This window comes from Salvelinus fontinalis, chromosome 1 (assembly GCF_029448725.1).
Source record: "Salvelinus fontinalis isolate EN_2023a chromosome 1, ASM2944872v1, whole genome shotgun sequence".
NCBI lineage: Eukaryota > Metazoa > Chordata > Actinopteri > Salmoniformes > Salmonidae > Salvelinus > Salvelinus fontinalis.
The window spans coordinates 63337279-63350500 of record NC_074665.1 but is presented as its reverse complement, the minus strand read 5'-3'; the positions used below and the strand labels follow the sequence as shown (position 1 = coordinate 63350500).

The 13222-nt window shown below is 39.5% G+C and overlaps 1 protein-coding gene across 2 annotated transcripts in view; it reads right to left on the bottom strand.

Annotated features, from left to right (window-relative positions):
* Positions 1-13222, bottom strand: part of pyroxd2 (pyridine nucleotide-disulphide oxidoreductase domain 2) — a 34603-nt gene extending 21381 nt beyond the window's left edge. For both annotated transcript variants that reach the window (XM_055929547.1, XM_055929557.1), the window contains exons 1-5: positions 13023-13222; positions 4345-4364; positions 4123-4216; positions 3833-3906; positions 235-390 (exon numbers count right to left, since the gene is read on the bottom strand). In XM_055929547.1, the coding sequence (XP_055785522.1) occupies positions 235-390; positions 3833-3906; positions 4123-4216; positions 4345-4364; positions 13023-13140 (462 nt within the window). In that variant the 5' untranslated portion in view covers positions 13141-13222. The remainder of the gene's footprint in view (positions 1-234; positions 391-3832; positions 3907-4122; positions 4217-4344; positions 4365-13022) is intronic.

The following is a 13222-nucleotide window of genomic DNA, read 5'->3' as shown; positions in this document are numbered from 1 at the left end:
GGGGTAGGAGGGGAAAGGGAGAGGCAAAGAGGGAGAATGGGAGAGGGAAAGGGAGAGGCACAGAAAGAGTTACTGTTAATTACATAACAAGGAGAGGGGAAAACAATCACTACTCCCCTCCATTTCCTCCTTTTACTGTAGCCTACTGAGTACTAGCTAATAGAGCTAAGTGAGCTAACATCAACAGTAAACAGCATCTGTACAGTAAGCTGTCCATCTTATATTGCTACCCACCTTGGCGTCTGTCTCAGAGAACTTGCCGATCTCCCTCTGGTTCATGGCCAGGTCTGAACCCAGCAGTAGAGACCGAGGGGGGAGACCCCCTACCCCCTCCTCCAACATTGGGGTGAAGGCATGGGGGTCCCGCATGTACAGCTTCAGTCCATGTTTCTGAACACACACACACACACACACACACACAGTGGGTATCATAAGTATTCACCCCCCTTGGGTGTATTTCACATTTTGTTGCGCTACAGATTGAACTACATAGATTTAATTGAACTTTTGTTTTGTCATTGATCAACACAAAATACTCCATAATGTCAAAGTGAAATGAAAATTCTACACATTTTTACAAATTAAATACCTAAAATATAGTTGTTGCATAAGTATTTACCCCCTTTGTTTAGGCAAGCCTAAATTAGTTCAGGAGTAAAATCTGTTTTAACAAAATTGCATAATAAGTTACATGGACTCACTCTGTAAGACACAATAGGGGTTGTAATGATTTTTGAATGACTACCCCTTCCTTTGTCCCCCATACATACAGTTGAAGTCGGTAGTTTACATACACCTTAGCCAAATACATTTAAACTCAGTTTTTCACAATTCCTAACATTTAATCAGAGTAAATATTCCCTGTCTTAGGTCAGTTAGGATCACCACTATATTTTTAGAATGTGAAGTGTCAGAATAATAGTAGAGAGAATGATTTATTTCCGCTTTTTTTTCTTTCATCACAATCCCAGTGGGTCAGAAGTTTACATACACTCAGTTAGTATTTGGCAGCATTGCCTTTAAAATGTTTAACTTGGGTCAAACGTTTCAGGTAGCCTTCCACAAGCTTCCCACAATAAGTTGGGTGAATTTTGGCCCATTCCTCCTGACAGAGCTGTTGTAACTGAGTCAGGTTTGTAGGCCTCCTTGCTCGCACACGCTTTTTCAGTTCTACCACAAATCTTCTATGGGATTGAGGTCAAGGCTTTGTGATGGCCACTCCAATACCTTGACTTTTGTTGTCCTTAAGCCATTTGCCACAACTTTGGAAGTATGCTTGGGGTCATTGTCCATTTGGAAGACCCATTTGCGACCAAGCTTTAACTTCCTGACTGATGTCTTGAGATGTTGCTTCAATATATCCACGTAGTTTTCCTCCTCATAATACCATCTATTTTGTGAAGTGTCAACATGATGCTGCCACCCCAGTGCTTCACGGTTGGGATGGTGTTCTTCGGCTTGCAAGTCTCCCCCTTTTTCCTCCAAACATAACAATGGTCATTATGACCAAACAGTTCTATTTTTGTTTCATCAGACCAGAGGACATTTCTCCAAAAAGTACGATCTTTGTCCCCATGTGCAGTTGCACACCGTAGTCTGTTTTTTTTATGGCGGTTTTGGAGCAGTGGCTTCTTCCTTGCTGAGCGGCCGATATAGGACTCATTTTACTGTGGCGTTAGATACGCTTGTACCTGTTTCCTCCAGCATCTTCACAAGGTCATTTGCTGTTGTTCTGTGATTGATTTGCACGTTTCGCACCAAAGTATCTCTAGGAGACAAAACGCGTCTCCTTTCTCTGTGGTATGACTGCTGCGTGGTCCCATGGTGTTTATACTTGCGTACTATTGTTTGTACAGATGAACATGGTCCCTTCAGGCATTTGGAAATAGCTCCCAAGGATGAACCAGACTCGTGGAAGTCTACAATTGGTTTTCTGAGGTCTTGGCTGATTTCTTTTGATTTTCCCATGATGTCAAGCAAAGAGGCACCGAGTTTGAAGGTAGGCCTTGAAATATATCCACTGGTACACCTCCAATTGATTTAAATGATGTCAATTAGCCTATCAGAAGCTTCTAAAGCCATGACATCCTTTTCTGGAATTTTCCAAGCTGTTTAAAGGCACATTCAACTTAGTGTATGTAAACTTCTGACCCACCGGAATTGTGATACAGCGAATTATAATGTAAACAATTGTTGGAAAAATGACTTGTGTCATGCACAAAGTAGATGTCCTAACCGATTTGCCAAAACTATAGTTTGTTAACAAGAAATATGTGGAGTGGTTGAAAAATGAGTTTTAATGACTCCAACCTAAGTGTATGTACACTTCCGACTTCAACTGTACTACATCTGTAAGGTCCCTCAGTCAAGTATTGATGTCACGATCGTCGTAATAAAATTCGGACCAAAAGCGCAGCGTGAAATCGGTTCGACATTTTATTAGAAGTGAACCGCACAAAAAAAACTATAAAGAGCAACCGACATGTGAAGCTATGGAGTGCTCACAGGCAACTACACATAAACAAGATCCCACAAAACACAGTGTGGAAATGGCTGCCTAAATATGATCCCCAGTCACAGACAACGATAAACAGCTTCCTCTGATTGGGAACCATACCAGGCCAACATAGAAATAAAACAACCTAGATTACCCACTCTAGTCACACCCCGACCTAACCAACATAGAGAATAAAAAGGCTCTTTATGGTCAGGGCGTGACAATCGAACTTCAAGCACAGATTCATCTACAAAGCCAGGGAGCTTTTCGAAAGCCTGATAAAGAAGAGCAGTGATTGGTAGATGGGTAACACTAAAAATAAGCAGACTTTGAATATCTCTTTAAGGTCAAGTTAATAAGTATGCTGTGGATTATGTATTAAACCACCCGACACAAAGAAACAGTTGGCCTTCTGAACTGCAGGACAGGAAGGAAACTGCTCAGGGATGGTGGTGATTTAAAAACAGCTACAGAGTTCAATGCCTATGGTGAGAGAGAACTGGGGATGGATCAACAACATTGTAGTGACTCCACAATAATCACCTAAATGACAGAGAAAAAATATATAAAAATACACAGAATAGCATGGTGGTGGCTGCATCATGGTATGGGTATGCTTGACATCGTCAAAGACTGGGGAGTTTTTAAGGATAAAGAGAAACGGGATGGAGCTAAGCACAGGCAAAATCCTTGAGAAAAACATGCTTCAGTCTGCTTTACATCAGACCTTTCAGCAGGACAATAACCTAAAAAACAAGGCCAAATCTATACTGGAGTAGTTTACCAAGAAGACAGGGAATGTTCCCGAGTTGCCAAGTTACCATTTTGACTTAAATCAGCTCGAACATCTATGACAAGACTTGCTGTATAGCCATGATCCCAAACACCTTGACAGAACTTTAAGAATTTTTAAAATAATAAATGGGCAAATATTGCACAATCCAGGTGTACAACGCGCTTAGACTAACCTAATAAGACTCACAGATGTAATCCCTGCCAAACGTGTTTCTAACATGTATTGACTCAGGGGGGTGAATACTTATCTAATCAAGATATATTACTGTTTTATTTTTCAGTAATCTTCCACTGACATTACAGAGTATTTTATGTAGATCGTTGACACAAAATTACAAGTAAATTAATTTAATCCCACTTTGTAACACAATAAAATGTGATGAAATACTTGTGATAGGCACTGTAACACACCTGATTGATTCAAATATTCAAAGACATAATGATCAATTCATTCTTTCAAAAGCCTGCACACCCTGTGGGTCACCATAGACGTTACATAGAAGATCACTGATATATCAAGTATGATGGCTGGTCGTTCACCTTGAGCTCCAGGTCTCTGAAGATGTGTGGTCTGAGCAGGCTGAGGAGATAGGAACACCGGGAGAAATGGAAATCTGCAGACAGACATACAGACATGAAAAGGAAACACATTAACTACATAGTTAACAACTTGAGCTTCTACAACAAGAACACACATTTTTTTCTGTGAGAGCAGATGTTCTACTCTTTTTGCGTCTGTGTTGACTCTACTGAACACCCTGCTGCACTACCATGACCTCCAGAGGGACCCTCTGTAGCAGGAATCTGTCACCAGAGAGAGTGAACCTCACCTGGGATGATTTCCTCCGACACTGCCGCCCCTCCCAGAACGTGTCTGCGTTCCAGAACTGCTGTCTTCAGCCCACCCTTCTGCAGATAGGCTGCCTGTGAATACACACACACACCCACACAACTATTAACAAAATGCATGTAGACACACACACGTAAGTTAAGTTTGATATGTCACACATTCATGGAGATGGATATATTTGGATAAGCAAATATCCACTTACCGCTACCAGTCCATTGTGTCCTACAATGAAAAATGATATGAGTGTCAAACATCCGTTTATAAAGATACTAGTGCCCTGATTGCTATAGTAAATCCAGCAACAATATATTGACAGTATCCACATTTGCAGAAACTATTAATCTAATTTGGCTCCTGTCCATTGTTTCTCATCCACTAGTGCTGAGCGATTAGTGTTTTTTAGGTCAATTTCGGTTCGATTATTAAAAAATAATCACAGTTTTTCAATTTTAGTTTCGATCATTTTTTAAACATTAAATGCACTTTGTATTATGTGGGTTGAAGGAGTTTAACAACACAGAATAAAACAATAAAAGTCTCATGATGGTAGTGACTGCCCATTACTGCTCATCACTTATTAACCATCATTTAGTAACATTACTTCAATAAGATATTTCAGTTGTTGTGCATATTACATTTGTTTTATTTGATTACTTTATTATTTCATTCCAAGTAATCTCACCTCTACAGAGCTGCTGCTTATGCTATCTGACAAAATCACTATTTTGTAGTTCTTCAAAATAAGGCATACTACTGAATACCAACTATCAATCACTTAGATACTGTACTTTCAGGTAGAGATACCTTTTGAAGCAACAGCTGCTCTCTATATCACCTCACGATCGCGCATTCTTCTCTCTTCCGTAGCAGGTGTAAAAGAAACACAGACCGGACAGTAGATTCACAATGGTTCGTGGTAATTGTACTTAATTACAAAGTTTTATGGGCTAAACTATGTAGAACATTGGCCTATTGGAAACCACAACTCCCTACTACACTGCACAATTCAGTCTGGATCTGATTTATCTCTGGAAAAAATGTGCAATGAGCGCATTGAGCTCAGAAAAAAAGTATTGAACAGATGTCTGTGAATTAGTTATTTAAAAGAAAGCTAGGTTATATATATATATATATATAAATATATATAAATAAATAAATTGTTCAAGCGCAAACAGTCTTTGTTATACTAAAAAAATAAATGGGTTAATGAGATATGAACCAGCGGGTCAGCTCAGAAGACTGAAGGCATGGCTTAGTATGGGCGTGGCTTTCAGTCATTGTTGGCCACCCGTGAAAGTAAATGTCATTCAGGTTCAGCTGTTCTGTTTTGTTGTTATCATATGATAAGATTTTGAAGCTTTAATGTGGCTTACAGAAGTGTATGAGTGGCTGTAAATACTACATCATAATTCTCTATCAGCCAGTGTGTTTCAGTAGGACAAAGTCGAAAGACTGGTTGCTGATTGGTTGGTTAAAACCGCATTCAAGCCGGTGTCTAGTCCACAAGTAGTCTCTGCCAATGCCTCAACAACCAATTTTCAGGGGAAATGGAAATAGAGCCTGTGACTTCCGCTTTTGGGCGTTAACAAGGCGACACTCCATATTTACTGGATTGGTTGAACAGTGCAGAAGAGAACATCTCAACAGTTGTTTTTTCTCGTCAAGGACAGTTATGTAGGGGATCTAGTTTCAGGCGTTTATTTTAAACCTGCTATGTTAGGTTATTCCACAAGTTACCACCACCTGGGCTATGACATTGAAATGCCTATTCTCTGTTCCATCTCACTGCGCAATCCACTGTCTCATCAGCCCAGCCAGGCAATTTATAAACTTGATCTCCACTCTAAAAAGCATATAGACATTATCTCCCATTTCTTTTAGACTGGCATTTGGTTTTCGACAGAGGAGATTTATAGAAACCTTTCTGTCTCTCTGACATCTGCAACATTGTTTCAATATTGAAATTCGATCTCCAGCTGTCTCATAGTAATGAACGTGTCGGGAGTCGGGACAAGAGACAGGCAGGCAACTTTTCTCAGCCAGTCGATATCATGAATCAGCATCATTTTTATGGATGTGTACAAAGAAATGTCAATAGAAAAACAGGTCAAATGAAAGGAAATTCAGCTAGTTTGCTGTCTTTCCAGCTTCAGTTTTAAGTGATTGTGTTAGCTGTGTAGTTGGCTAGCTCCTCTCAACAGTGGCTAGAGTACAAATGTTCCACGGCAGGCAAAATTGCACCTCATTAGCTCATTGTTATGGCTGTATCATTGTAAAAAAACATACAGAAATGCAGTTACTTGGTGGTATTTTGGCTGCACTGTTTGCATGACTCTGTTAGTCAAATTTGGCTAGCTAGAAAGCAAGGGATAAGAACATTGCCAGCATGGTAACGGAACATTTAGAACGAACCAATGGGTATTTGACTGCCTTCATGACTCATGACCACCTGTGTGGCGGTAAAACAGTCACCGCAACAGCCCTAATTGTGGAAGGATGGAATAGTATGAATAAATTCAGAGAAGCCTGTTTTTGGAGAAGCCGGTGTATCAATGAAATTCAGATAATGAATGGACTTCGTCTCGGCCTAACAACACCATGCCAATATATCCTCCAAACACTGGTTTCTCGGGTATTATTGCCTGTCTCTTATCACACAGAGAAAAGCGATACTGTATCAGTTGACAAGTCAAGTAGAAAAGGGGATGTTGTATAATGTGGCATGTGGCAGAAATGGCATAAAACACTGTGCTCTGTTTTTACTGTAGCCAACTGCTTTACAATACCCTTTTCTACTATTAAATGTCCTACATATGTACTGTATAAGGATAATGTAACTGTAACACTGAAATACTTCTCAACATGCTCACAACTTGCCTTTTCTCAACATGCTCACAACCTGCCACTGGATTAAATAAAATGTTGAATGTCAAGTGATATTCAATATCTACTATTAGTTTTTATCGCTTTGGTGCAATTTTCACAAGTATGTGGTATATTTACACAACTCTTAGTACGAACCTCAAAACAAAAAGGCAGTTGTTTCAAAACTCTTAACCACATTTTCAATTGACTTAGTGCAACACACAAAATCAGTCACTTTGTCACCAAACTGAATCATTGTTTCATCTAGAAATGCATGTTTCACATTGTAATACATTTTCATATAAAGTAATTGCCTTTCACAATGTAATGCTCACATTACTTTAGATATGATTCTCTTCTCTTTTGTTAATTGTATTGTATAGTATAGAGCTCGCCAGCTTGTAGTCCTAAAAACCAGAAATGATTTACCTCTGGTTTGTTCAGCCATTCTTATGGCCAAAATGAATGCGTAAAGAATAGGGTTTTGGAATAAATGCTGACAAGAATAAAGCCTTTATAATTCATAACCTTTATGAATTATGTGCGTTGTTTTATTTTTTACATAAATGCTTCAAAATTCACAAAAAGTGACGCTACATGATGAAGATTAACTCATAGAACAAACGTAACGTATAAGGTCTCTTAAGCCTGTTTACCACAGACCTTATTTTGGGCGTTTATCCAGAAACCCTATGAAATCTCCATACATTTTCCCATAGGCTTTGTTCAACGACCATGGCGGAGTTAGTGCCTACAAAAATATGCGATTACTATATCTATAGGAATCAGCCGATATTAGCTAAAAATGCCAACCTCGGTATCGGCCGATGTGTAGTTAATGTCGATGTGCAAAACCTATATAGCGTAGGTACATGACGTAATGACGCCACGTAAAATTTTGCGCTATACATGCAACACAGTATTACTAACCTAGCCCACAATGTCTGCTGTGTGGATCGAATAGTCATCAAGTCGAGCAGTCATTTTAAAGAGTAAGAAAATTTCAGTGCGACAACTTAAAGGCTGAAACCCATTAAAGCCAAGATAATGGAATTAATTTCCCTTGACAATCAACCTTCTCTCTGTTGTGGGTGATGTTGGCTTTCTCCAACTGGTCGAGCACCGGTACACCCTACCAATTGTGTTATTTTTCAGATGTTGCCCTACCGGAGTTACACAGCAATAGCGTGCGTCACTGCTATTAGCTTCACAACATACATACTATGGAACGCCGTTTGGGTCTTTGCGTGTAAAAAAATATACAGTAGCACTGTCAAAGCTGTACAATAAAGTCTGCAAACACCGGCCACGAACAATGTGTTGGTAATAAAGCATAATTTGTTTGACCGCAACTTCTGGGGTAGCTAGCTTTAGCTTGGTACCTAGCTAGCAGCAATACAACCAGCCTGAAAACAATGACCAGTAGAAACTGCAGTCATTTTCATTATTCTTAGCAATGCTTTAGGAATCCTTGTGGGTAAGTATTAGCTAGGTTGCAATTTGTTGTTCGCCTATTGAAATTTAAGTCAGTTAAGAACAAATTCTTCTTTACAATGACAGTCTACCCCGGCCAAACCCAGACGACGCTGGGCCAATTGTGAACCGCCCTATGGGACTCCCAATCACATGCGGATGTGATACAACCTGGAATCGAACCAGGGACTGTAGTGACGCCTCTTGCACGGAGATGCCGTGCCTTAGACCGCTGCATCCATGTGTGTGTATTAACTATTTATCTGTACTAGAATGCTTAAAAGGGGCGGCAGCGTAGCCTAGTGGTTAGAGCGTTGGACTAGTAACCACGAACAATGTGTTGGTAATAAAGCATAATTTGTTTGACCGCAACTTCTGGGGTAGCTAGCTTTAGCTTGGTACCTAGCTAGCAGCAATACAACCAGCCTGAAAACAATGACCAGTAGAAACTGCAGTCATTTTCATTATTCTTAGCAATGCTTTAGGAATCCTTGTGGGTAAGTATTAGCTAGGTTGCAATTTGTTGTTCGCCTATTGAAATTGAAGTCAGTTAAGAACAAATTCTTCTTTACAATGACAGTCTACCCCGGCCAAACCCAGACGACGCTGGGCCAATTGTGAACCGCCCTATGGGACTCCCAATCACATGCGGATGTGATACAACCTGGAATCGAACCAGGGACTGTAGTGACGCCTCTTGCACGGAGATGCCGTGCCTTAGACCGCTGCATCCATGTGTGTGTATTAACTATTTATCTGTACTAGAATGCTTAAAAGGGGCGGCAGCGTAGCCTAGTGGTTAGAGCGTTGGACTAGTAACCGGAAGGTTGCAAGTTCAAATCCCCGAGCTGACAAGGTACAAATCTGTCGTTCTGCCCCTGAACAGGCAGTTAACCCACTGTTCCTAGGCCGTCATTGAAAATAAGAATTTGTTCTTAACTGACTTGCCTAGTTAAATAAAGGTAAAAAAAAAAAAAAAAAAAAGGCCGCAAAGTTTTTAAGTATCGGTATCGTTTTTTTGGCAAGGAAAATATTGGAAATCGGTATCGGACAAAAATGTCATATCGGTGCATCACTAATTACTATTGCTCTCTATTTAAATTATATTACTAGAAACACAAGCATTTCGCTGCACCTGCTGTAGCATCTGCTAATCTGTGTACACGACCAATAAGCTTAACATACAGTACATCTCTGATCTTGTCAATATCAGATGGACCTGAGCCCATTTTAATATAATTGTAAAATTAGCCAAGCAGTAGTAATTATTGTGTTATGGGTCAGATGGAATGATCTATGTGCATTATATTTGGGGAAAGGGAAAATACAAAGGGGGCCTGTATCTGAGGGCAAGAATGATTCCATAAGAGTTGAATACGAGCCATTTCTCTGGAGTTCGAGTTGATAGTGTTATAGAACAGTTGCTACAATATATCTTTACTCTTTTATTCCATTATATACTCTTAATATGAATATACAGTTTTAATATAATCTTGGGGATTTAAAGTAAAGTTAGGTTTAAACTCTTTGTGTACGAGAAGAGTAATTATCTAGTGGACTGCAAGAATGTGTACTCCCTAACTCAAGGCCTCTCGTGACTGATTTGAAAATCTGTAAAAGGGGTGGAGGAGTAAGAACACCAGCCCAGCAATAAAGACTGGTTGTTCATTCTAGACACCGAAAGGGGGTCTAGCTGGGAGGGGGGGGGGGGGGGGGGGGTCATGAATACATGTGCTTGTAACTTTGTATGTGTTCTTGCAGCTGCATAACCCAGTCAGGTGAATAATTCTAGCCTGAGCTTTCTTTGGTATCCGTATAGGTTCTAAATTCTGGTTCAATAATCTAACAGAATTATAATCATAATAATCATCATCATAGTAGTACATTTGACTATACAGTATATCATACTTTTTGTTTCTACTTTACAGTGCTTTCAGAAAGCATTCATACCCCTTGACTTATTCCACACTTTGTTGTGTTAGAGCCTGAATTCAAAATAGATTTTTTTCTCACTTCTCTACAGACAATACCCCATAATGACAAAGTGAAAACGTGTTTTTAGACATGTTTGCAAATTGATTGAAACTTAAATACAGAGATGTCACACCCCTGAGTCAATACATGTTAATGATATAATCACCTTTGTCATCTATGCATAGTCACTTTAATAACTCTACCTACATGTACATACTACTTCAACTAACCGGTGGCCCCGCACATTGACTCTGTATCGGTGCCCCACTTTATATAGTCTCGCTATTGTTATTTTACTGCTGCTCTTTAATGACTTGTTACTTTTCTCTTATTCTTATCCGTATTTTTTTTTTAACTGCATTGTTGGTTAGGGGCTCGTAAGTAAGCATTTCACTGTTGTATTCGGCGCATGTGACAAATCAAATTTGATTTGATTTAATTACAGCTGTGAGTGCTATGTTTGGGGCAAATAAATAAAAAACATTACTGACTACCACTCTCCATATTTTAAAGCATAGTGGTGGCTGCATCGTGTTATGGTTTTTTTTTTTTTACCTTTATTTAACTAGGCAGGTCAGTTAAGAACAAATTCTTATTTTCAATGACGGCCTAGGAACAGTGGGTTAACTGCCTTGTTCAGGGGCAGAATGACAGATTTGTACCTAGTCAGCTCGGGGATTCGATCTTGCAACCTTTCGGTTACTAGTCCAATGCTCTAACCACTAGGCTACCTGCCGCCCCAAGGGTATGCTTGTAATCGTTAAGGACTGGGGAGTTTTCAGGATAAAAAAATGGAGCTAACCACAGGCAAAGTCCTAGAGGAAAACCATGTATTGTCTGCTGTCCACCAGACACTGGGAGATTAATTTACCTTTCAGCAGGACAATAACCAAAAACACAAAGCTAAATCTACTTTGGAGTTGCTTACCAAGAAGACAGTGCATGTTCCTGAGTAACCAGGTTAGTTTTGACTTAAATCTACTTGAAAATCTATAGCAAGACCTGAAAATGGTTGTTTAGAAATGATCAACAGCCAATTTGATAGAGCTTGAAGAATTTAGAAAAAGAACATGGGGAAATGTTGCACAATCCAGGTATGGAAAACTCTTAGAGACTTACCCAGAAAGATTTACAGCTGTAATCGCTGAAAAATGTGCTTCTACAAAGTATTGACTCAGTGTGAACACTTATGTAAATAAGATATTTCTGTATTTAATTTTAAATAAGTTTGCAAAAATGTGTAAAAATATGTTTTCACTTTGTCATTACAGGGTGTGTAGATGGGTGTGAGAAAAAATAAATATATCCAATCATTTTTGAATTCATGCTGTAACACAACTAAATGTGGAATAAGTCAATAAATCTGAAGGGGTGTGTGTGTGTGTGTGTGTGTGTGTGTGTGTGTGTGTGTGTGTGTGTGTGTGTGTGTGTGTGTGTGTGTGTGTGTAATTACTTCCACAGACTTTTTTAGGTAAGATAACCAAATAATACTTTTCTAGTTGAATGAACATATGAGACCATTTGAAATAAAAGGTTGACTGAATTTTGGCCTACATTTTCTTAAATTGGAGCTAAGTTTTGGCAAACAATTGTTTTAGTTCAGGTAACACTTGGAATGAAAAGTTGAGTAAACAAAACAAATCCTGTGGAAGCAGTTACTTAATAATAAGGTTTTTATATATTTTTTGTTTTTATTTCACCTTTATTTAACCAGGTAGGCTAGTTGAGAACAAGTTCTCATTTACAACTGCGACCTGGCCAAGATAAAGCAAAGCAGTGCGACACAAACAACAACACAGAGTTACACATGGAATAAACAAACATATAGTCAACAACAATAGAAAAAGTATATATGCAGTGTGTGCAAATGAGGTAAGATAAAGGAGGTAAGGCAATAAATAGGCCATAGTGGCGAAATAATTACAATTTAGCAATTAAACACTGGAGTGATAGATGTGCAGAAGATGAATGTGCACGTTGAGATACTGGGGTGCAAAGGAGCAAAACAAATAAATAAATAACAGTATGGGGATGAGATATTTACAGATGGGCTATGTACAGGTGCAGTGATCTGTGAGCTGCTCTGACAGCTGGTGCTTAAAGTTAGTGAGGGAGATATGAGTCTTTGTACAGTGAATATTTTGGGTTATTCACGCAACTCAACTGGCTGGGTCAAAATAACCCAGTGTGTGTTCTGTCCAATATTTACCCAACGCTGGGTTACAAAATAACCAAAATTGGGTTGGTTTTAACAAAGCATTTAAAAAAACAATGTATAGAGGGAGGCCAACGAGTCCAAATGAGCCTATAACAGTGTTGTTGTGTCACTGTAGCCTGCCTATCTTACATTATCATAAAATTAAGTTTTGTGAACCGTTAAGAAAGCCGTTAAACAAAACGTACAAATTATCAGCAAAATTGAACAAGTATAGCGCTCCTGCAACTTTGTGTCAACAAAATTGCACAAGCGGCGTGAAAAAAAAGTAACCGCCGCACTAGAATCGGAAAGCCCGTAACCTGCACTATGCAGCCCGGTGCAGCATTTGCCAGTCCCCCTTGTCCCCCTACCTCCTCCGATGATCACCGCGTCGTAGTGAGACTTGACAGCTGAGTGACTGGCTCTTGTCACCGTCCCTAGGGTTGTCACTGCCTGCCGAGTTCGGCCTGTCCACACCGTCGCAGCCATGACAAACTTGGATGTAACTTTTCCTGGATGCCTTGTTTTTCTTCGTTGCTCCACGCAACTCTGTAGCCCGAACTGAACTCGT